Genomic DNA, 22,557 nt, shown 5'->3' on the forward strand with positions numbered 1-22,557 from the left:
GCTGACCATCTCTCCCAGAGTCCAGGAGGGTTGCATGAAATTTGTGAGTCTTCTGTACATTCTGGGAGAATAGGCAACCATGATGTGGGGGTAAGCAAAATAGGAAAAGAGAGCTCAGCTTCAGAGGGGAGCTGGTAACTTTCGGGCCAGTATGCCAACTATAAGTAAATGGCCCTTACAACACAATAGTTAATATCCTAGTGATAAGGACTAGCACTCATCATTTCCCGCCTTGACTACTGTAACCGTCTAATTTCTAGACTCCCTCTATTTCACCTCTCCCCTCTCCCTACTCTATCAGAGATACATAGCTGCTGGCCATCTTATTATACTCTCACACTGCATGGCACCAGTCTCCTGCTTTGCATCCTCCTTCACGGTCAGATTTTTCTTCAGATCTGAATGCTAACGATTTAAAAAATTGTTCAATCGTTCATATCTGAAGGAAAATCTGACATCTGAAATGCCTGAACGATGAACGATGCGCGTTCCCGATGGTCAGATAACGATATCTGACATCTGATATGTTTGCAGTCAGACTTGGACGATTCCATTAATTTCAATGCAGTCAAAAATCGTTCAATCGTTCAAATCTTTCAAAATATTGTTCAATCGTTCATCTGACAGATCTGAAAAATCTGGCAAATCTGACCGTGTGTATGCTCCATTACATATAAGACCCTTAATCACTCCTCCCCCACCTACATCTCCAACCTTATCTCTGTACACACTCCCTCCTGCCTTCTCTTCTTTCCTCCGCTCCAGTTTTGTTCATAGTTGTGATGGAAATGTGGCTGTAGAAACAGATGGTCCGAGCAGTAAGATCACTGCTTCTACATTGGCACCCCGCTCTACACAAACACATAAATGGTGCAGAGAATTCCTACAGTTCAGAGGCCCTGTGCTCCTCTGCTCCACCTCCCCCTTAACAAAGACCTAATCTTCTTTTCTTAGTTTGCTGCTTAAACAGCCAGCACCTTTTCTGTCTCCCCAGCCAGCACTCGTTTTGTCTCTCCAGCCAGCACCCCTTCTGTCTCCCCAGCCAGCACCCTTTTCTGTCTCCCCAGCCAGCACCCTTTCTGTCTCTCCAGCCAGCACCCTTTCTGTCTCCCCAGCCAGCACCTTTTCTGTCTCCCCAGCCAGCACTCGTTTTGTCTCTCCAGCCAGCACCCCTTCTTTCTCCCCAGCCAGCACCCTTTTCTGTCTCCCCAGCCAGCACCCTTTCTGTCTCTCCAGCCAGCACCCCTTCTGTCTCTCCAGCCAGCACCCTTTCTGTCTCTCCAGCTAGCACCCCTTCTGCCTCTCCAGCCAGCCCCCTTCTGTCTCTCCAGCCAGCACCCCTTGTCTCCCCAGCCAGCACCCCTTCTGTCTCCCCAGCCAGCACTCGTTCTGTCTCCCCAGCCAGCACCCCTTCTGCCTCTCCAGCCAGCCCCCTTCTGTCTCTCCAGCCAGCTCCCCTTCTGTCTCTCCAACCAGCACCCCTTCTGTCTCCCCAGCCAGCACCCTTTTCTGTCTCCCCAGCCAGCACCCCTTCTGTCTCTCCAGCCAGCACCCCTTCTGTTTCTCCAGCCAGCACCTTCTGTCTCTCCAGCCAGCACCCCTTATGTCTCTCCAGCCAGCACCCCTTCTGTCTCCCCAGCCAGCACCCTTTCTGTCTCTCCAGCCAGCACCCCTTTTGTCTCCCCAGCCAGCACCCTTTCTCTCTCCAGCGAGCACCCTTTCTGTCTCTCCAGCTAGCACCCCTTCTGTCTCCTCAGCCAGCACCCCTTCTGTCTCCCCAGCCAGCACCCATTCTCTGTTTCCAGTCAGCTCCTCATCCAGTCCCCTGCAGCCCACATACACTTGACTTATCCCATGTCTTCTGGCTGCTCTTCTTCACGCTGCGGCTGGCTCCTCTGTCAGTGGTGGGGCACGCATGCCGCCTTGTCTCAATAAAAAGAAAACTTTATTGTACCAGGCAGCCAGTGGCAAGTGGCTGCCCAGACGGACCCTATAGTAATGGATAGGATAAATCCATCTATAACCGCTGCCTGCACTGCTGCAGTGATCAGCAGGGCGCAGGCAGCAATTATAGATGGATCTCCCTGTGCCCCCTGACAGCTGGCGTCTGGAGGCCAATTGCTTCCACGGCCTACGGGAGTTTCGCCACTGTGCAGCTCTCCAGGTATCGGCGGCAGGAGCCAGGGGAGGCGCCCTCTTTGTCTGGGGTTGGGACTCCAGTCCCTGCAGTCTCCCCCTGATGGCGGCCCTGCGGTGCCATCACACAGATGGGGCCAACTCTGAACACAGGCAGCTATTCACATTTTTATTCTGACCATGCCATGCGGCCACTTATACGAGCAAGTCCCAGACCCAGTATTCAAAAATAAATAAATAAAATATATTCTAGAATGAGCTGACACATTTCGAGATTGGAGGACAGAAATCTGAAACATAACATTTCAATTCCCCTATGTTTGTATTCCATAAAGAGAACTGTATCATTATAATGATGATTACATACAGTGTCACACTGTGTGGTGCAGGGCTGCAAAACTACTGTGCTGTACAGACCAGGTATTGCCACAAGCTGCCAGCACTGCAGTACTCTACAGGTCATAGAAGTAATAATTTATGGTGGAACTATCAATAAATGAGAAGGTGCCAATTTGTAGCTGCCCACCTGGCACCTAGTACAGGGCAGGTGGTAGCAGGGCGGTGAGACAGGCTATACCTTGTCTATTAGGACTAGTGTGTATGTACATAGGCGCAGTGCTCTGTGTATGTACAGAACACTGGCGCATCTGCAGTGCAGCACCTGTTCCAAGAGTGGAGTGCAAGCGCAGCGCTAACACAGTTTGCGTCCGGGGGTCCGTACAGTCAGGGAGCGATCTCCTACCGGGGAGCCTGTGAGGAGGAGAGGAGTGGTGATGTGTAATAGGCAGGAGTTATTACTCTGCGTTACCAGATCAGTGGCAGCAGCACAGATAGGGAATGGACACAATGTTGAAGGCAGAGTGAAGTGAGAGGGCTCAGTCAGGACTCACTCTCTCTCACTGCATGGAAGACATGGCTCAGCAGCAAGTGGCCGACACCCTGGCAGTGCCCGAAGTGGACGATGCCCATTGCCCCAACTCCTGGCTCAACGAGGACCTGGTGAAGACTCTGCGGGAGAACCTGTTGCAGCATGAGAAGCCGAGAGCCGCCAGGAAGTCCACGGCGTCCCCCCGGCTGTCCCCTATCATCTCTCCCAGGAACTCTCCCCGGCTCCTCCGCAGGATGCTTCTGAACAGTAATATAACCAAGCAGAGGCGCTTCACCGTGGCACATACATGGTAAGGAGAGCGGGCTGCTGGCAGCGTGTCCCCGGGAGGGGTGCAGCACTCTCTGCCCTGCCTGCAGCAGCCTGTGCTGTGTGCGCCCTGTCCTGTCCTGTGTGCGCCCTATCCTGTCCTGTCCTGTGTGCGCCCTGTCCTGTCCTGTGTGCGCCCCATCCTGTCCTGTGTGCGCCCTGTCCTGTGTGCGCCCTGTCCTGTTCCTGTGTGCGCCCTGTCCTGTCCTGTCCTGTGTGCGCCCTGTCCTGTGTGCGCCCTGTCCTGTCCTGTCCTGTGTGTGCCCTATCCTGTCCTGTGTGCGCCCTGTCCTGTTCCTGTGTGCGCCCTGTCCTGTTCCTGTGTGCGCCCTGTCCTGTCCTGTGTGCGCCCTGTCCTGTCCTGTGTGCGCCCTATCCTGTCCTGTGTGCGCCCTGTCCTATCCTGTGTGCGCCCTGTCCTGTGTGCGCCCTGTCCTGTCCTATCCTGTGTGCGCCCTGTCCTGTCCTGTCCTTGTTATTGCAGAGTGAGACGTCACATTGTCCTGCTGTCACTGTGGCACATACATAGTAAAGACAGTGGCAGCGTGTCCCCGGGACCGGTGCAGGGCTCTCTGCCCTGTCCTGAGTGTACCCTCTCTTTAGTTTTCCCTGTCCTTTGCGTGCCCTGACCGATGTGCCCCGTCCCTCACACATCAGCTGCTCTGTGATATTAACATGTATTATTGCAGGGTGAGACATGTCACATTGTTCTGTCACTGTTCAAGTACAGTATGTATGCACTGTGAGAAGCCCAGACAGGAAGGGTTAAAACCTGGATAGTTCTGCTGTAAATGATTAGTAGAGTCATGAAACAACATGTTCTGCATTGTGTGCAAATGTGGAAGAGTACATGTATGAGTGTATAAATTAAATGTATATATTCATACAATTGTGTTACTGGGTGCCGCCAAAATCCTTTGTTTTATATATACAAGAACAAAATCACAAATCTCCAAGCATATGGATATTTTAATGCCTCTATCTGTCTGTCTATCTGTCTGTCTATCAATTTTGGAGGGGGAGATATATGAAAATGTTTATAGTTACTAATAATTACAGCCTTACAATCTCCAAAATGTTTGCTTAATTTGTGGGAATTCATATAGAATTGTCCCCAGCACTGTACAAACCCGGGAAGTTACAAAGGTTTATAGCAATGTCCTTTTTTATATACATGATGAAGTTCTCGCCGTGAATGGTGAATGCAGTATAATTTCTAATGTCTGTATGAGCTGGATTTGACAAGATTATATATATATATACATATATATATATATATATATATGTATATAATTTTGATGGGGTTTAAAATGTCTGCTTGTTAAAACCAGTTCAGCTAGTGCCAAATTTGAAAGAGAATGTCCATTAACAAATATTTCTGTTTCTATCAGATTAATCAACATAAGATAAATGCATGTTTGATAATTTAAATAGGTTTGATAGACATGAACACAATGTCACAAATTACATAAAGTGAGGAGTGTTTGATCATTTGATCATTATACTGTAGCATAGACTGTGTACTAAAAAATCAATCCGGTGCACATACCCTTATACTTATGTCTGAAAGATTCTATCAGTTGTTATAGTAACGCCACCTGAGACATCCTGGCAATTTCTGGGTCTATGTATTGCTGTTGTCAGGACAACACTATAGCATGGTGCGTATTCAAGGAACCTGACCAGTGTCGTGCCCATAGATTGCTATGGACTACTATGATCTTGCAGTACAGTGCAGGCTGCTGTATAGTACTGTAAGTGGCAAATGCAAGTAATTACACTTGTAATAAAGTGTCACTTAAATGAGTAAACTTTAGATCCACGAAAACAAGGAAAAGACCAAGACCTAGCAGGTAGCAAGAGATTCAGGAGCTGATTCAGAGCCGTTCGCTAGATGCGATCGCACGCACGATGTGTATGCAAATTGTGTATGCAGTGCGATCGCACAGCAATGCATTAGCACGCCCAGTATTTCTTAGAGAACGATCACATAGTGTATGCAGACACTCACCAGCGTCTTAAGACGCCCACTTGTGGACGTCATGTCCAGGAAGTCTATGTAACATCAGATGCGATCGCAGCGATTGAGGTTGACCATACCCTGCCGTAAGCACTGCGAGCACTTCAGTATAAAAACAAGCCAGGTGACGTGTACTATGATGCTGTCTTATAATTATGCACACCTCTAAAACGCCGTTGAGATGCTCAGGCACGCCTGCGTTTGCACCTCCACTCCCCCCGTTTTTAATGGCCAGCCCCTGTTACCCCTACAAACGGCTTCTCCTGTCACTCACCCTGCTGGGCTGTCTATGTGCAGCGAGCGAACGCATTGTGAACTTTCGCTAAGGTATGCGCACCCGCACTGCGAAGCATACGCACAATGCATACACACTGCATACCATCGGCAGCAGCGAGCATATGCATCTTAGCGAGCGGGTCTGAATGAGCTCCTCAGTCCACTGTAATGTGCCGCCACAATGTTCGTCTGCGCATATCACAGAAGCATACAGTAACTCAAGATCATTTTCCTGCATACCTTTCTGGGGTAAATATACAGAAAAAGGGCTATCTTTCTGGTGATGACAGTGACAGCGGGCGAGATGCATCAAAGCTAAAAATGCAGTCAAACCCCAATAAGTGTCGTTTGGGGGGGGTTTGACAGCATTTTACATATGCTCCAAGCTCTGGAAAGCAAAGCTCCTATAGACAACGCCATCTATAGATGGTGTTGCCCAATAGGAGCCTATGGGCTTCTTATTGGTAAAATTCCCGAAAAGGGATCCAGTAGGATCTGCATGTGCAGAGGGTCTCCTGTGTCATGAACCAGAAGTCCCGTTACTGCAAAGGACAGCTCTTATCGAAAGAGCTGTCCTTGGCTTAAATGATCATGTATACGGCGTTACTAAACACCGGGATTAATGCCATGCTAGATGCATCCTGCCCAGTAAATGAAATAAAACCTCATAGTTGTCTAAGGTTAAATGTTGAATGTTAGTGGATGACAGCCAGTGGACCACGCCTGTACTCATTTGTTCCTTAAATGAGCCTACAGTAACGCATTCGAATTAGACACTATAAATTCATCAACTTTTTTATTTATTTTCAAGAGACACCAATATAGTTGTCCAGAATGGTCAAACATAGTTCAAAGGTACCATCAGGGGCGGATCTACCTACTATGGGCGAGGCTCTACCTACTATGGGTGAAGGGGGTGTGGACTCTATGGGGCCCAGAGATGAGGGGGCACAATGCTGAGTCCTTTACCCCTCCGAGGCCCACATTCACTTTTCATAGCATAGCCTGATTGGTGCCTAATGCCGGGTATACACTAGACTATATGTTGACCGATCCCGCGGATCGGGCTGACATATCGGGCACATCATGGAGTGTGTGCCCACAATGCGCGCCCCTGCTGCCCGACATAGCGGTGGTCGTTCCGTCGTCCGTGCATACAGTGTCTTCTCCGGGCTCTGAGCTATGTTTTGCTATTGGGCTTGGCAATGCAGCATCTGCCTCTAGGTATCATCAACATTTGGATTTACTCATAGTTTCAAAGACCATACTAAAGGACTGCTAATTATTAAAAGTAAATATTATTTACAGTTAAGAAAACAACAATGACACCAAGTGATTAAATTATTAGATACACACCTCTTAAGGTGAATTAGATTAAGGTCAGAGCACCCTTTTCTTATGGAATCGATATGAATTACCGCCGGACGCAAGTCCCGACAAATCCCGACAGCGGCTGGCCAACATGGCTGACAATCCTGATCGTCCCAAGGTAAGTATTAACTAACCTAACCTCCCCCCTAGCCCTAACCCTCCTTAGGGGTGCCTAACCCTAAACTTCCCCCAAGTGCCTAACCCTAATGCCCCCTCTAAGTGCCTAAACCTAACCCCCCCCTTCCCTGCCACCTAAACCTAAGTCCCCGGGGGGGGGTGCCTAACCCTAAGTCCCACCTGGGGGTGCCTAACCCTAACCCCCCCCCTTCCCCTAGCCTAACCCTAACCTCCCGGGGGGGTGCCTAACCCTAAGTCCCCCCCTCCGGGAGCCCTAAACCTAACCCTCCCCACCCCGCGGCACATGTTGATCACACCTCTGCCACATACTGCTCACACCTGTTCCACATGTCCCTCACACCTTTTCCATATACCGCTCACACCTCTGCCACATACTGCTCACACCTGTTCCACATGTCCCTCACACCTTTTCCATATACCGCTCACACCTCTGCCACATACTGCTCACACCTATCCCACATACCACTCACACCTATCCCACATGTCCCTCACACCTTTTCCATATACCGCTCACACCTCTGCCACATACTGCTCACACCTATCCCACATACCACTCACACCTATCCCACATACCGCTCACACCTATCCCACATACCACTCTAACCTCTACCACATACTGCTCACACCTATCCCACATACCACTCTAACCTCTACCACATACTGCTCACACCTATCCCACATACCGCTCACACCTATCCCACATACCGCTCACACCTATCCCACATACCACTCTAACCTCTACCACATACTGCTCACACCTATCCCACGTACCGCTCACACCTCTCCCACATGTCGCTCACACCTCTACCACATACTGCTCACACCTCTCCCACATACGGCTCACACCTCTCCCACATGTCCCTCACACCTTTTCCATATACCGCTCACACCTCTCCCACATACTGCTCACACCTATCCCACATACCACTCACACCTATCCCACATACCGCTCACACCTATCCCACATACCACTCTAACCTCTACCACCTACTGCTCACACCTATCCCACATACCGCTCACACCTATCCCACATACCGCTCACACCTCTGCCACATACTGCTCACACCTCTCCCACATACTGCTCACACCTCTGCCACATACTGCTCACACCTCTCCCACACACCATTCACACCTCTACCACATGTCCCTCACACCTTTTCCATATGTCGCTCACACCTCTGCCACATACCACTTACACCTGTCCCACATACTGCTCACACCTCTGCCACATACTGCTCACACCTCTCCCACATACTGCTCACACCTATCCCACATACTGCTCACACCTCTCCCACATAACAGCTCACACCTATCCCACATACCACTCACACCTATCCCACATACCGCTCACACCTATCCCACATACTGCACACACCTCTCCCACATACCACTCACACCTATCCCACATACCGCTCACACCTCTACCACATACTGCTCACACCTATCCCACATACTGCTCACACCTCTACCACATGTCCCTCACACCTTTTCCATATGTCGCTCACACCTCTGCCACATACCACTTACACCTGTCCCACATACTGCTCACACCTCTGCCACAAACTGCTCACACCTCTGCCACATACTGCTCACACCTCTCCCACATACTGCTCACACCTATCCCACATACTGCTCACACCTCTCCCACATACTGCTCACACCTCTCCCACATACTGCTCACACCTATCCCACATACCGGTCACACCTCTCCCACATACTGCTTACACCTCTCCCACATGTCGCTCACACCTCTCCCACATACTGCTCACACCTCTCCCACATACTGCTCACACCTATCCCACATACCGGTCACACCTCTCCCACATACTGCTTACACTTCTCCCACATGTCGCTCACACCTCTCCCACATACTGCTCACACCTCTCCCACATACTGCTCACCTGGTCACCCACAGCTATGCGAGTGGCCAGGAGGCCGCTTCTAAAAAAACCAGCGCCCGCTCGTTTTTTCCGAGCGCCTCTGAATCAGGCCCAGGGTCCAATCAATGCAAGTCTCCCTTAATGACAGACTTAATGACAGACTTATACCTCTCCCACATACCACTCACACCTCTCCCACATACCACTCACACCTATCCCACATACAGCTCACACCTCTCCCACATACTGCACACACCTCTCCCACATACCACTCACACCTCTCCCACATACCACTCACACCTCTCCCACATACAGCTCCCACCTCTCCCACATACAGCTCACACCTCTCCCACATACTGCACACACCTCTCACCCATGCTGGTCCCACCTCTCCCACATACCACTCACACCTCTCTCACATACAGCTCACACCTCTCCCACATACCGCTCACACCTCTGCCACATACAGCTCACACCTCTCCCCCATGCTGGTCACACCTCTCCCACATACTGCTCACACCTCTCCCACATACAGCTCACACCTCTCCCCCATGCTGGTCACACCTCTCCCACATACAGCTCACACCTCTCCCACATACAGCTCACACCTCTGCCACATACCACTCAAACCTCTCTCACATACCACTCAAACCTCTGCCACATACCACTCACACCTCTGCCACATACCACTCACACCTCTCCCCCATGCTGGTCACACCTCTGCCACATACCACTCAAACCTCTCTCACATGCCGCTCACACCTCCCAGTGTATCTAAAATCACTTACCTTCATAGTCTGAGCCCTCTGAGGAATGAGCAAGAGCACACTGCACCCCCTCCCTCTGCTCGTCTGGAAGAGACAGGATCCCTTAACACATACAGAATAAGTGTGATGTTCCTGTCAAAATGATGCAGGAAGAATTAATTGTTAAATGCACATTAAAAAATGATGTCCTTTATCCAACTTGTATTGAATTTACAGCACAAAACTTTTTAATTAAATGTTTTACCAATACAAAGAGAGACATAGAAACCATTCTTTATTAATAACACAATGATTCCTCGGTGTAATCTTGCTAATGTTAACGCTTCCTAATGGGGAGTAGTGTCATGTTATGTTTTGGTTACAGCGGTGCTAGGAGCTGTGCGAGTCCCCCAATACTGTCACTGGGACACATAGACTGAATGTTTATTTATATATAAAGTATTTTAAAAATACATATGAGCAAAAAAGAGCAAGTAACTGTGCACCTTGGTAAAACCACGCTGTACTGCTCCGGGGTGCTGTAAGGGCAGTGGTGGGCACGCCTGAAGCGCCATAAGGACACTCCAGGCGGCACTGCTGGGGAGATTCTGACAGCAGAGCGCCTTTACAGGCACCCTGCTATCTAGAGCCCCGGGGGATCCATTAGCCCCCGAATAATGTTTGGGGCTAATTGCATACCGCCCTGAGCATGACTTACTGAGTTTGTTCTAAGATGCAGATTTGCATTCAATGCAGATAGCAAACATGTCACATATTTTCTTTCACAGAGATAATAGGTAAAAGCTCATTTTTGACTGGATTCTGTTATGTGCGTTACTGCTAATTTGCATTTTGAGGCACATCTCAGATTACATTCTTATACCCAGGTGTCAGAAAGGGGAAGAACCCCTTCACCAGTTCTTAGAAAGTGCAATATGTAGTGGACATGAAGAACGGGCCACGTCCTTTGAACTGTAGCGCCTCAAGTAATAATCCTCAAATGCTGGCGGTGTCTTCCTGTCTGCAGTTTGCACACTTTTGTGTTATATTACAGGGCTGGACAAACTTGTTAACAAGCGGATTCAGGACCTGATTCAGACCCGGACGCTCTGACAGAGCGCTCGCTCTGAATCAGGGCCAGGTTTTTTTTTTTTGGATCGGCCTCTTGGCCGCTCACATAGCTGTGGGTGACCACGCACAGCTATTGCGAGCGGCCATGATGATGGTCGCGATGGTCAAGACCATCGCGACCATCGGGCTTGCGACGAGACCCTTGTGGTAGGGTCTCGTGGCCGCAAGCCCCAGAGAGATTTCGGCTCTAACGGAGCCGGAATCTCTCCACTGACATCACTCGTATGTCAGTGGGGCCGCCCCCAAACGGCAGGCGTTCTCATGGGAACGCCTATGTTTGGGCAGCCACCCCCCCGGCCCGCCCACCATAGGGGGCGAGCTGTCACTCAACATCGACAGCTCGCCCCCTTTGGTGCGAGACCCGGAGTGACGGATTGCCCTTCACTAGCCGGGTCTCGCGCATGCATACGACGGAGCCGCCCACCATCGACCCGGTTGCGAGCGCTCAGCGCTTGCGACTTGGTCTGAATCAGGCCCTCAATTCCGAGTGATGTAGGCGATGTGCAGTCGGAATGCTGTAACACTGGGCCTGATTCAGAGGAGCGCGCAAATCCCATCGCGGCTGCGATTCGTACGCAGCAGGTGTGCAAAAATATGCAAATGTCGCAGTTACCGTGATTTGTTTTAAGACGCCCACTAGATGTATGTAAAGTCCGGCCACTTGCGTACAAAACCCTTTGGCCACTCAGAATTAATGTTGCAAGTAAGCCGCAGCGGCTTTAACCCCCGCGTTTGAGTCGCCATACCCTGTTACTACCTCTAAATACTCTCAGTCTATCAATCAGACTGTGTCCAAGTCCATGCTGCGGCCGCTGCCGGTAATGAAACACACTCAGTATAAATAGAAACGCACAACTGCGTAAATATGGCCACTGATTAGGGCCTGATTCTGATTCGTACTTTACATGAACATCGAAGTCTCGTAAAAGTTGCACAGCGCATGCATCAAGTGAAATGTGCGAATAATGTTGCAGTATCTATTGAGCCGCATAGACTCAGAATTGTATTGAAAATGTAATTGTCGTTCCTGGGCAGTGACTGGAAGGAAGCTATTCTGATGCACGCAGATGGTCCATCTTATGGGCATGTAATATGAGCGTGCGGTGTAACGCAGAAGTGATTGCAGACTCAGGCGCATGATAGCGTACATTGGAGGCCATGCTCTAATGCCACGTATCCACTAGCTGATAAAATGAACGATTGAACAATAATGATATCGTTATCGTTCATTATATCGGCCAGTGGATATGCCGTCAACGACCAGCGATGCGCACTACTGCTAGTCGTTGAAGACATCTATCATTGCCCGTACTTGCAACTTGGGCAACCTGACGATATTGTCAAGTTCTGCAAGTACAGGGATGAGGGAGGGTGACGTCACTGAACGATATCATGATTGATATCGTTCAGTGTGGGTGCTCAATGTCATTAATGACTTTGAACACACCACTGCCAGGGACACACTACACGATATCACTCATGGAGCGAATCATGTAGTGGCTATGCGCCTTAACAGAGATTCTCCTAACATGGAGCTTGTGCAAGTTTCAACGATGCAACCAATGTCAGCGGGAGAAAAGAAATGGGGTTTACTTACTAGGAATACATATGACAAGTACTTCCAGCTCCATGTTGATAGTCCACACACATTACTGTGCATAAAGCAGATACCTTTAAACTAGAGCGGGTTTGCATTAGCGCAAGTTTAGATTAGTTTGGATTTATTTTATTGGTTATCCAAAACACACGAGTGCCGATTAGCCAATAAGAGAAATCCGAACTAATCCGAACTTGCGCTAAAGTGGCGAAAAGAACCGAGTAAAACCGAACCCGCACATTTCCTCTTGAGACGATGAAGAAATTCCATGTATAAGATGACCTGGGCATAGCAAGGAGGGCAGTATAGATTTCCTCAGTGCAGCCAGTTGTAATTTGGGGGCAGTAAATCATCTTTGTACTGTTCAGGCGTAATGATAGACATGCTAAGACCTGTACCCACAATTGTGCGCTCCCGCGTGTCACATGCGAGATCTTCTGGTTGGCCGTTCTGCGCGGCCTATTAGACGATATCGTATGTGGGGCTGTGCAGTTTAATGAAGGACGGAACGAGGTATCATTCTGTCGTTCATTAAATCTCATAGTGTGTACAGGCAATCTTGTATGGTCTGGGGCGAAGGGAATCTGTCCCGACAATCAGCAAGATTGTCCGTCATTTAGATGTGTACCCGGCCTTACAGCTACTGTACCACACACTTGGGAACAACTGACATACCAACAGTTATACAACAGTTTAAATTTTAAACGATTCTCTTTAGAGATCTAGGAAACATTGGGCCTGATTCAGACCGCTCGCTAGGATGCGTTCACATGCAGTCAGCCGATTGTTTGCATTCTGCACATGTGTACGTATCACAGTGCGCGTGCGCGAACCAGTGTGAGCGATCAGGAAGTGTTCGCTCGCTGCGCATAGACAGCCCAGCTAAATTAGTGACAGGAGAAGCCGTTTGTGGGTGGTGACAGGGCCTGGCCGCTAGAAACGGGGGAGTGGAGATGCGAACGCAGGCGTGCCTGAGCATCTCAACGCCGTTTCAGAGGCGTGCATAATTAAGAGGCAGCGTCATAGTATTTTCACTTGGTTGTATTTCACACTGAGGCGCTCGCAGTGCTTGCGGCAGGATATGGTCAATCACAAGTGCTGCGATCACATCCGATGGTAGTCGATGTTACCGATGGTTGCATATATTTCCTGGAGATGACGTGCGCAAGTGGGCATCTTACGACAGGCTGGTGGGTGTCTGCATACACAATGCGATCACACTCTAAGACATAGTGGGCGTGCTAATGCCTTGCCGAGCGATTGCCTGCTTTGCCGAATTTGCATACGCATCTAGCGAGCGAATGCATCTAGCGAGCGAATGCATCTAGCGTGCGGGTCTGAATCGAGCCCATTGTTCCAGTGCAAGCAGGACGCAGTCTAGTACTCTGTTTTACATGACAAATAATTAGACTTCTATCTAGATTAGATCATTTTATGCGCTTAAAAATATGTTCTTTAATTCCTAATGAAACAAGATATGACTTATGTAATATTTCAAATATTATTATATAACGAAATGAAAAGCAAATTGTTATCTTATCTCAACCTCCTGGGTATACATAATTGCTTAGGCAGTTCCTATTTTATTTTTTTATTTCAAAATGATGGCGAGCTCTAGCAGCCTTCTTTTCTGCAGATCTGTTTGCACAGTGGTGTATCGGCAATTCCGAACACTGGAGATTCTCTTTATGCTAAATTAGAATATTTGTTACTTTCAGCAAACTGTGATTGCTTACTAGGCATAACAGTCGTAATAAAATGACGTGTGTATTGTCTAAACAGTTTATTGATGTTTTATCACAGTTTCAATTATTATTCTCATTAACATTTTTATTATGCATGTGCTTTGCTGATATAAATCAATAATTAGAGGGTCAAAGTTTGCGTACTAGCAAATTATAAATATGTAGTAGCCCAAACCAAAATATCCCACCAATCTCTCCACATGGACAGAACAGTAATACAGACAGAGCCGGAATAAGGGGGATAGGGCATGGTGCCTCAAGCCACCATCTCTCGGGCCCCCCAGTAGCACACTGCTGCACTGTGCGGATGATGAGTGCACAGCCCATGGGGGTGATGAGTGCCGAATGGGCCTAATGACAAGTGTGGGTGGGCCAGATGACTAGTAAGGGCAGGCCAGAGGATTACTGGGGGTGGTGATGGCAAGGGGGAGGGCCTGGAGAGTGGGGAGGTCCCCATGTCAAAAGTTCCCCAGGCCCCCTGAAGGCTGAATGCGGCCGTGAATACAGAGGTAGGTCCCAGGCGCTCCTTGTGTTCCAGAATAGAGTTCCATACAATATTATCTTGTGTTCTTATGCTGTGATTCTCTCAATCAGTGCTCACATGAAGACATGAACCAAAACATGGCATAATATCTTCTGGATGTAACCTCACTCACTGGGTGGTGATCACAATAAGAGATGGTACAATCCCAAAATAAGGAGGGATAGTGACCAAACTACCTATCATGCACTTGAAAATGCATGCTTAACTAAATATAGAGACGAGCAATTCATGCCCACCAGCATGGGCCCCCTAAACCAAGCAGCAGCACCCCCAACCCGACGCGTTTCGACTGGAGCAGTCTTTGTCGAGGTGTAAAACCACGTTGGCATGGTGTTGGCTGCCCTTTACCTACTTCATTATTATTATTTATTTATTAACAGGTCTTGCGCACAAATATTCCGCAGCACTTTACAGAGAATATTTAGCCATTCACATTAGCCCCTGCCCCAGTTAAGCTTACAATCTATATTCCCTACTACACTCACACCCACCCACACACACCCACCCACACACTAACACACCCACCCACACACACACTCACACCCACCCACACACTCACACACCCACACACTCACACCCACCCACAAGTTCATTTTTTGTCAGTAGCCAATTAACCTATAAGAATATTTTTGAATTGTGGGAGGAAAGCGGAGTACTGAAAGGAAACCCAAGTAAGTATGGGGAGAATATACAAACTCCACACAGTTAGGGCCATGGTGGTAATCAAACCCAAGACCTCAGTGCTGCGAGGCAGTACTGCTAACCATTACATCAACCTTGCTACTACACCAACCGTGCTTTATATGCTAAATATAGTTAAATACGTCACCATTTTACAAAATTTACTAAAAAACATTGACAGAACCTTCTGTAGTCTCATTTCGTGGAGTATAATCACATACTGTAGCTCATAACAATGACCCTCAGTGTACCAATGGAATAAAATAATTACCCTTTAATTTCTGCCCTCTGCGGATGCCTCAAACACCAGCCGCCAGTCAAACCTATTTGAGCCAAACCATGCTTGGTACTAGCCAGGCTAATGTCTATAAAATATATAACATATATTACCCTGAAACATTTATGGAGAAGTGAAGCTATAACTCTTTTTGGACCAGATTTCCTTTTAACATTCCAGTTTCAAAGAAAGCCACATTACAGCTTAAAACCTTTGCTACACTAATAACAACCCTAAGCTATGAATTGGATTTAAATCAGCCTTTTCTAAATGGAAAAACAGCATGGTTATGTCTTTAAAAATATTGCTGCTCTAAATCTGATTTTAGAGGATCGCTGCTTATTAAATTTCCCCCAGCATACCAACAGAATCCCCAAATCTTTATGGAACCTTAGCACTGGCAGAGTACAGTATGTATAGAAGTCAGTGCACACAGAGTTAGGCATGAGGGATACGTCATCTGGGATGGAAGGAAGTGTGAGATGTGCTCGCTTATTCCTCAGAAATAAGGATCACGCTATGCTAAATTTGTGATAAAGTATTACTCAGAAGTTCATTGAGGTTTCTCAGTACACTATCCTATATCCTCCTCCTGTGGCTGAACCTCAGTGGGCTTAATTGATCTAGTCAATCAGGAGGCCATCTGAAAGTTTTCCAGTCATTTTTCATTAAAATGCAATTTTCACTTTTGTTAAGAACCAGGAGATCTACAGAGGTTCCAGGTATGTGCAGAATCCTCCGGCTGCAGGAATTTGAAGCATTCATGTAATATGTATGTAATATATTTAACTACTTGATAGCTCGTTAAAAAAGTGCATGTATTTTCACGTAAATGCTCACAATTAACCACCTGCATAAATGACATATTACATCTGGGAACTGCATATATTACATTTGGGAACTGTCTGTGCCTGCTTTCACAGGGTTGTGGGTACGACTGGAAACGTGCATCACTAGAAGCCGTCCATTCATTACATGGTCTCCAGCTTTCCTATAACATACTGTTCATTCTGGGTAGCAGTTGGGAAGCCAACGGACGTAAACCCGACCGCCGGCTTCCCGAATGCCTAATCCCGGCAGGGGTCTAATGACAAGCGTCGAAATCCCGATGCCTGTCATTAGACCTACGCCGGGAGCCCGACACCCGGCTTGAAGGTAAGCCGGGCACGGACAGCCGCGCGGGGGGGGGGGTGGTTAGGTTAGGGGCTCCCGGGGGGGTTTTAGGGTTAGCCACGCCCCCGGGAGGTTAGGGTTAGGCTAGGGGAAGGGGGGTTTAGGCTTAGGCACCCCCGGCCGGCGATAATTATCGGGAGGAGAAAGTGGGAACGTTTTTATGACGGCAAAGGAGACGCTTCTCTAACTAAGCAGACACATCTTCACTATGCAGAACATATTCACTATCCAGGAATGCACTATATAGAGTGGATAGCAGCTTAAGTAACTGTGCCAGTCATACTTACTGACTTTTTAAAGCTCCTCTCTTGGAGAAGCCCAGAGAGAAGATGAAGCAGGCCACTTTGGGGGTTGGGCCGGGCTCTTATGTCATTAGGCCCTGCCACAGCAGATTGCAGACCACGAGGAGAGGGTGGGGCTAAATGAAACGGTTTTTGTGCCATTGAGCCCAGCCCCCTCCATACCGTACCACGATTCCCGGCAATGATCTCCCCATCCTGTCCACATCACTAGGAAGTGGGTGGGATGCGGGTGATCCAGACACTTCTAGGATTGTGGGGGGCTACCCGAACATTTGGGGGGAGTAGGTAAGTATGGTGCCAGGTTCCCTTAGATCTGGGGTAGGCAATTTGTGGCACTCCATCTCATGGGCATATCTAATAGGTGCAGGGTGTGCAGTGCACACGGGCTCCTGGGTGCCCCCCACCACTCCCCAAATAGCCATGCACTGTGTTTACCTCTCTGTCCGTGTCACAGAAATCTCTGGAAAAATTGCACAGGCACCATTTCACCAGAGATCTGCGCATATGTAGTACTAAAGTCACCGGGAAAATTACACTCGAACCATTTTCCCTGATATCGGCACATGCACTGGCAAGAGAGGATGGGGCTGCACACTGGCCATCTCCTCTGTTAAACTGCTCCAGGTGCTGTGGACACAGGGGGTGCCCCTTCGGCACTCCCCCCTCTGCCGGGCCAAGGACTACCCCGTTCCCCCTCCCTTCGGGACATACACTTCTCACCTGGACTCACCTGGCTGTCCAGTTTATGTCCCGTTGGGAGGTGTGGATGGGATTGTCCATCGGGGGGGGGAGTGCCGAAGGGGCACCTTATGTGCCTGCATCTGCATACGCCTATGGCTATGGAACTGCACATCCCAGCATGCCGACCACAGTTTTAGCATGGCCTTACAGCAAAACTGTGGCAAGGCATTCTGAGATGAGCAGTTTCACAGCAGCAGGTTGCCTACCCCTGCTCTAGAGCACTGGGAGAAGCTGCTGACTGTAATGAAGTGGGAGGTAATACTTTATTTACTAATATAACTGCAGTGGTATGTTAGGGTAACACCAAACAATCATATTTTGTTTTCATGATTTATATTTTAAAATTTACATTTTGGTGCAAAGATTTCCTGTAAAGTTTTCTCAATATTACCACAATCTGTATTATAATTGCAAGAAAACACATAATGATGCAAAAATGATTATACATTTTGTTTTATCCATCATTTACATTTGCCCGCTAATCTAAATTTTAGAGGATTAATAATGCTTCAATTTAAGGGAAAGAACCCAACCACAATACACATAGCAAACAGGTGGATTTTTGCACGATTGGGACTCTCTCTGTTAACAACCAGTAGCCATAAAAACATAAACATAATAACATAGCTCTTCAGTGTCACCATGCTGCTGGTAATTATTATACCTTTCTATTTATCTCAAAGTACAAAGGGCACATTCCGATATGAGATGTGTGGTTTCTATGACAAACCGGAGGATTTGCAATATATATTATATTTACCTGGCAGGTATCCAGGCCCCCAGAGGTATATTGTGTAATTTCATTATTCTAACTTTTGGCCAAAAACCTGTGTGTCATCCCATTAAATCAGATCAAGGTGTATATTTTACTACTTAAGACCCCCATACATCAGCAATTGATTGCAGCAAGCGTGCAGTTTGCAATCGATTGTGTATAAAAATCTTTCCCTTTTTCAATCGATTGCAGATTGCAGAATTGCCACAATCGATTGAAAAAGGGAAAGATTTTTATACACAATCGATTGCAAATTGCACGATTGCTGCAATCAATTGCTGATGTATGGGGACCTTTAGTTCCACAATTTATATCTTTACTGACAGGAGCTGGCATAACTATGAGTCTAATTCAGAGGTGGACACTAATGCATGAGCGGCTGCAATCCCATGCGCAGCGGATGTGCGACAATATGCAAATGTTGGAGCCGTCGGGATTTGTATTAAGACGCCGCTGGCTTACACAGAGGCCAAGTCGGTCGCAGCATTGATGCTCTAAGGCAGGGATGGGGAACCTCAGGCCCGGGGGCAGTATAAGGCCCGCTGAATCATTTGGTCTGGCTCTCTGAGCTTTTTTCTGCTAGCCTCATCTGGCTAGCAGGGTGCCTAGAATAGCACCCTGCAGCCAGAATCTATGCAGAAGTGTCCTTAGGAAGCTTCACACGGTCATACTGCTTCTTCTTCCAGCTCCTCAGGATGCTCCGGGCATTGCTGTAATCAATGGCGATTGTGGCCCCGCCCCTGTGTGATGTGACACGGAGGGGAGTGGCCTGCACCAGGCCCACGAATAATGTTATATATATATCAAAATGGCCCTCGGCAGAAAAAAAGGTTCCCCACCTCTGCTCTAAGGCAAACCTATGGTGGCTGAGAATGACCGTCAGAAGTAAGCTGCTGGAGCCTTAACCACTGTGTACGAATTAGAAGGCACAGACATGCATCCGAAACGGTCGCGACACACCTGGTGTTTGAGTCAATACACCCCTATTACCTCCCACAAGCACTCTCTATGTAAATCACACTGAATCCCAAAATCTGCAAATATAAGCATTCCGCCCACTTGTGAGGCCATATGTCAGCTGTGTACACACTCAGCCGACCCACTGACCTATCTAATGATTGGTAAGTGCATACACACTTACCGGTCATTCTGCCGATGTGTCTGCACTGTCAGTGCTGACATCATAACTGATGCCGGCCCAGTTGAGATGATAATCACCGCAAGTGTACGGACGGTCGGACGGGTTGCCCGTACACACAACCAGGCATGCCGCTATATCGGCAAGCTATATCGGCATCGGCTGTGCTGCAGGGCAGATGCTCTATGCTTGTGAACGATGTCGTTCACAGACATATCGTCTGTAACCACCCGCTGATTCACTATAGATATATCGCCCGTTCAATTGAAGGGTCAGTGTGTACCCAGCTTTAGAGACAAGGGGGTAAATGTAATAGCTTCTGACTTGCAGGCATCAGAGAGATGCCGCTGAGTCTAGGCGATGGTTTTAAGTGGCAAACATTTAAAAGGAGGTTGGTTTTGCCTTTTTAAACATTGGCCAGACTTGCCGGGAAGTCCTCGATGCCTGCAATTCGCAGGCTCTTACATTTACCCCAAGGGGTTTGTATAGGAATAGGCAGTAAATATTATCTGTTATGGTTTTATAAAGGTAAAGGAAGTTAAATTATTGATCCAAGTCAGTCACTCTGACATGGGAGTGAGATATGGCAGCATTCAGGGAACTGTTTTATACATTTTTTGGAAAAATTAGATAAAATGAGATAATCAGACATTTGCAGTAGAAAAAGCAACAACCAAAACTGAAACAAGACTGTCGTAAAATATAAACAAGTACAAATATTCAGTTTACTGATCTGACCAAATTAGCTAATTCACTGAATGTTCCCAGCAGCAATCCTACAACATTTTACATTACAGCACTTAAGGCGGAATGTACTAAGCATTGCATTAACTCATTAATAACGCCGGTATGTACCTAGAAATCTATCTCTCTCGATAAGAGCTTTCCTTTGCGTTAGAGAGACTTCCGGGTTTATGACCCAGAAGTTTCTCTGCTGTCCTTCTGCGCATGCCGCAGGGGACACTGGAAGGTATCCGATTGGATCCCTCTCAGTGCAGAACGCAAAAAGAAGCCCATAGGGTATTATTGAGCAATGCCATATAGAGATGGCATTGCCCACTGGGTCGAAGCTCCGGAATGTATCGCATTCTGGAGCTTGGTACATATGGAAATGCGGCCAAATTCCGAAAACATTTGTTTTCAAATTTTTGGGGCGCATTTTCCTTTTAGTAAATTGTGGCATTGGCGGGACACGGGATGAATATGACAACGCATATCGGCCGCAAACCCCGATTTATTGTTTTGGGGTTTTTTTTATATAGTGGTGTGATTGGCTTCACAAGTATTTCTTTCAACACCTTTTTCTTTTTACAACACTAATATGGCAGCAAACCATCAAGTGGATCGGTCATATTCCCACACCCAGTACATTGTATTCTCCAGAGCCTAACAAGTGACGTTTGCACTAAGGATCTGATTCCGAGATGGACGGTATTGCACAGATGCAAGGAAGCGGCTGTGCAATACCCTCCAACTTCAAAGCAAAGGCAGCAGGAGGTGTCTGTGGAAATGGGCAGCTCCTTGCTGCATCTGCGGTCAGCGTCCATAGATGCTGGCTCGGATCACCATTGCAACGTTGTGATGGTTGCACCGTTGCCAGGCTGTGTAAGATGAGACATGCTCAGCCTGGCCGGTCCCTGTCAGCTTGCAAGGCCAGGAAATCTGCATCCACCGACGGTATATATTAGAGCGACAGTGGCGTCACATGGAGGGTGCAGGGGGTGCGGGCCGCACCCGGGTGTCATCCGCCGAGTGGTGACCCCAAAGTGCAAACTCCCCCTCAGAGACAGCCGACACTACAAGTTCTCTGGTACCCAGGGGGGGCAGCCCGCACCTCCAGGACCACCCGGAGAGACTAAATCCGGGGTTCGGGTGCCCGCCCCCTCCACACCCCTTGGTACAAGGACACACCCCTTTTTCTGCGCAAGTTACCACCGCACTGGGTGCAACGACAGGTAGGGACGCCACTGCCCAGAGAGAGCATACAACTTGCAACTACTGTATAGCATAGAGGTAGTAAAGGATCAAGAGCTTTAAATGCAATAATGACAGACTACTACCAGCATGTACAGTAATATGAATAACAGGCACGTTTTATCTTGTGAATTTGTACTCATTAAACATTTTTTTGTTAAATTACAACTGTGCTTTCTATAGTCTTCCTATTGTTCTTACGTCTGTGCACTAGTTTTCACAAACATCCTCCAATATGTTATCAATGTACTTGTGTAAGTAGTACCTTTGTGTAACCTGTGTGAATTGCATACTTGCTGGAGGCGTCATCAAGCACCGAGCATGGAAATGTTACTAGCTTTTGTCAATCTTTTTGTTCAGAATTTTAGATGTTTATTATATTACCTAAAAACATGTTAATTGCAACTAAGGTTTTTACAATAATTCCTGCCTAATGCCATCTCTGTTGAGAATTATGGTTTGCTCGTCAGTATATATAGTCACACGTGTAGCTTTATCGGAAGGTACTAAACAAACAACGTGTATAAGTAATATAGGTATACTGTATGCTTAGACGCTTTGCTTTTTTCAGGGCTTGATTCTCCTGTGTCCTAGCTTTCTATGTTGGTATTATAAGGGTAACAGATTTCTCCTTAGAGAGTTAAATTGACTTTCTAGCGTGCTGACAAAATTCCCATAATGCTCAGCTGCGAGTTGTAGGATGACATTATATAGAAT

General features: G+C 47.7%; 1 protein-coding gene across 2 annotated transcripts in view; it reads left to right on the forward strand.

The window, feature by feature from the left end:
* PDE4D (phosphodiesterase 4D) overlaps window positions 1-22,557 on the forward strand; it is a 968,852-nt gene that overhangs the window by 202,631 nt on the left and 743,664 nt on the right. The window contains exon 1 of one of the 2 annotated variants that reach the window (XM_088469386.1): window positions 3,040-3,314. The exons of the other annotated variant lie outside the window; for it this stretch is intronic. Coding sequence (XP_088325512.1) covers window positions 3,040-3,314 — 275 coding nt within the window. Of the gene's footprint in view, window positions 1-3,039; window positions 3,315-22,557 lie in introns of those variants that run through there. 2 annotated transcript variants of the gene reach the window in all.

The sequence above is a fragment of the Taudactylus pleione genome, unplaced genomic scaffold, assembly GCF_031769625.1.
Source record: "Taudactylus pleione unplaced genomic scaffold, aTauple2 ptg000092l, whole genome shotgun sequence".
NCBI classification, from domain to species: Eukaryota; Metazoa; Chordata; class Amphibia; order Anura; family Myobatrachidae; genus Taudactylus; species Taudactylus pleione.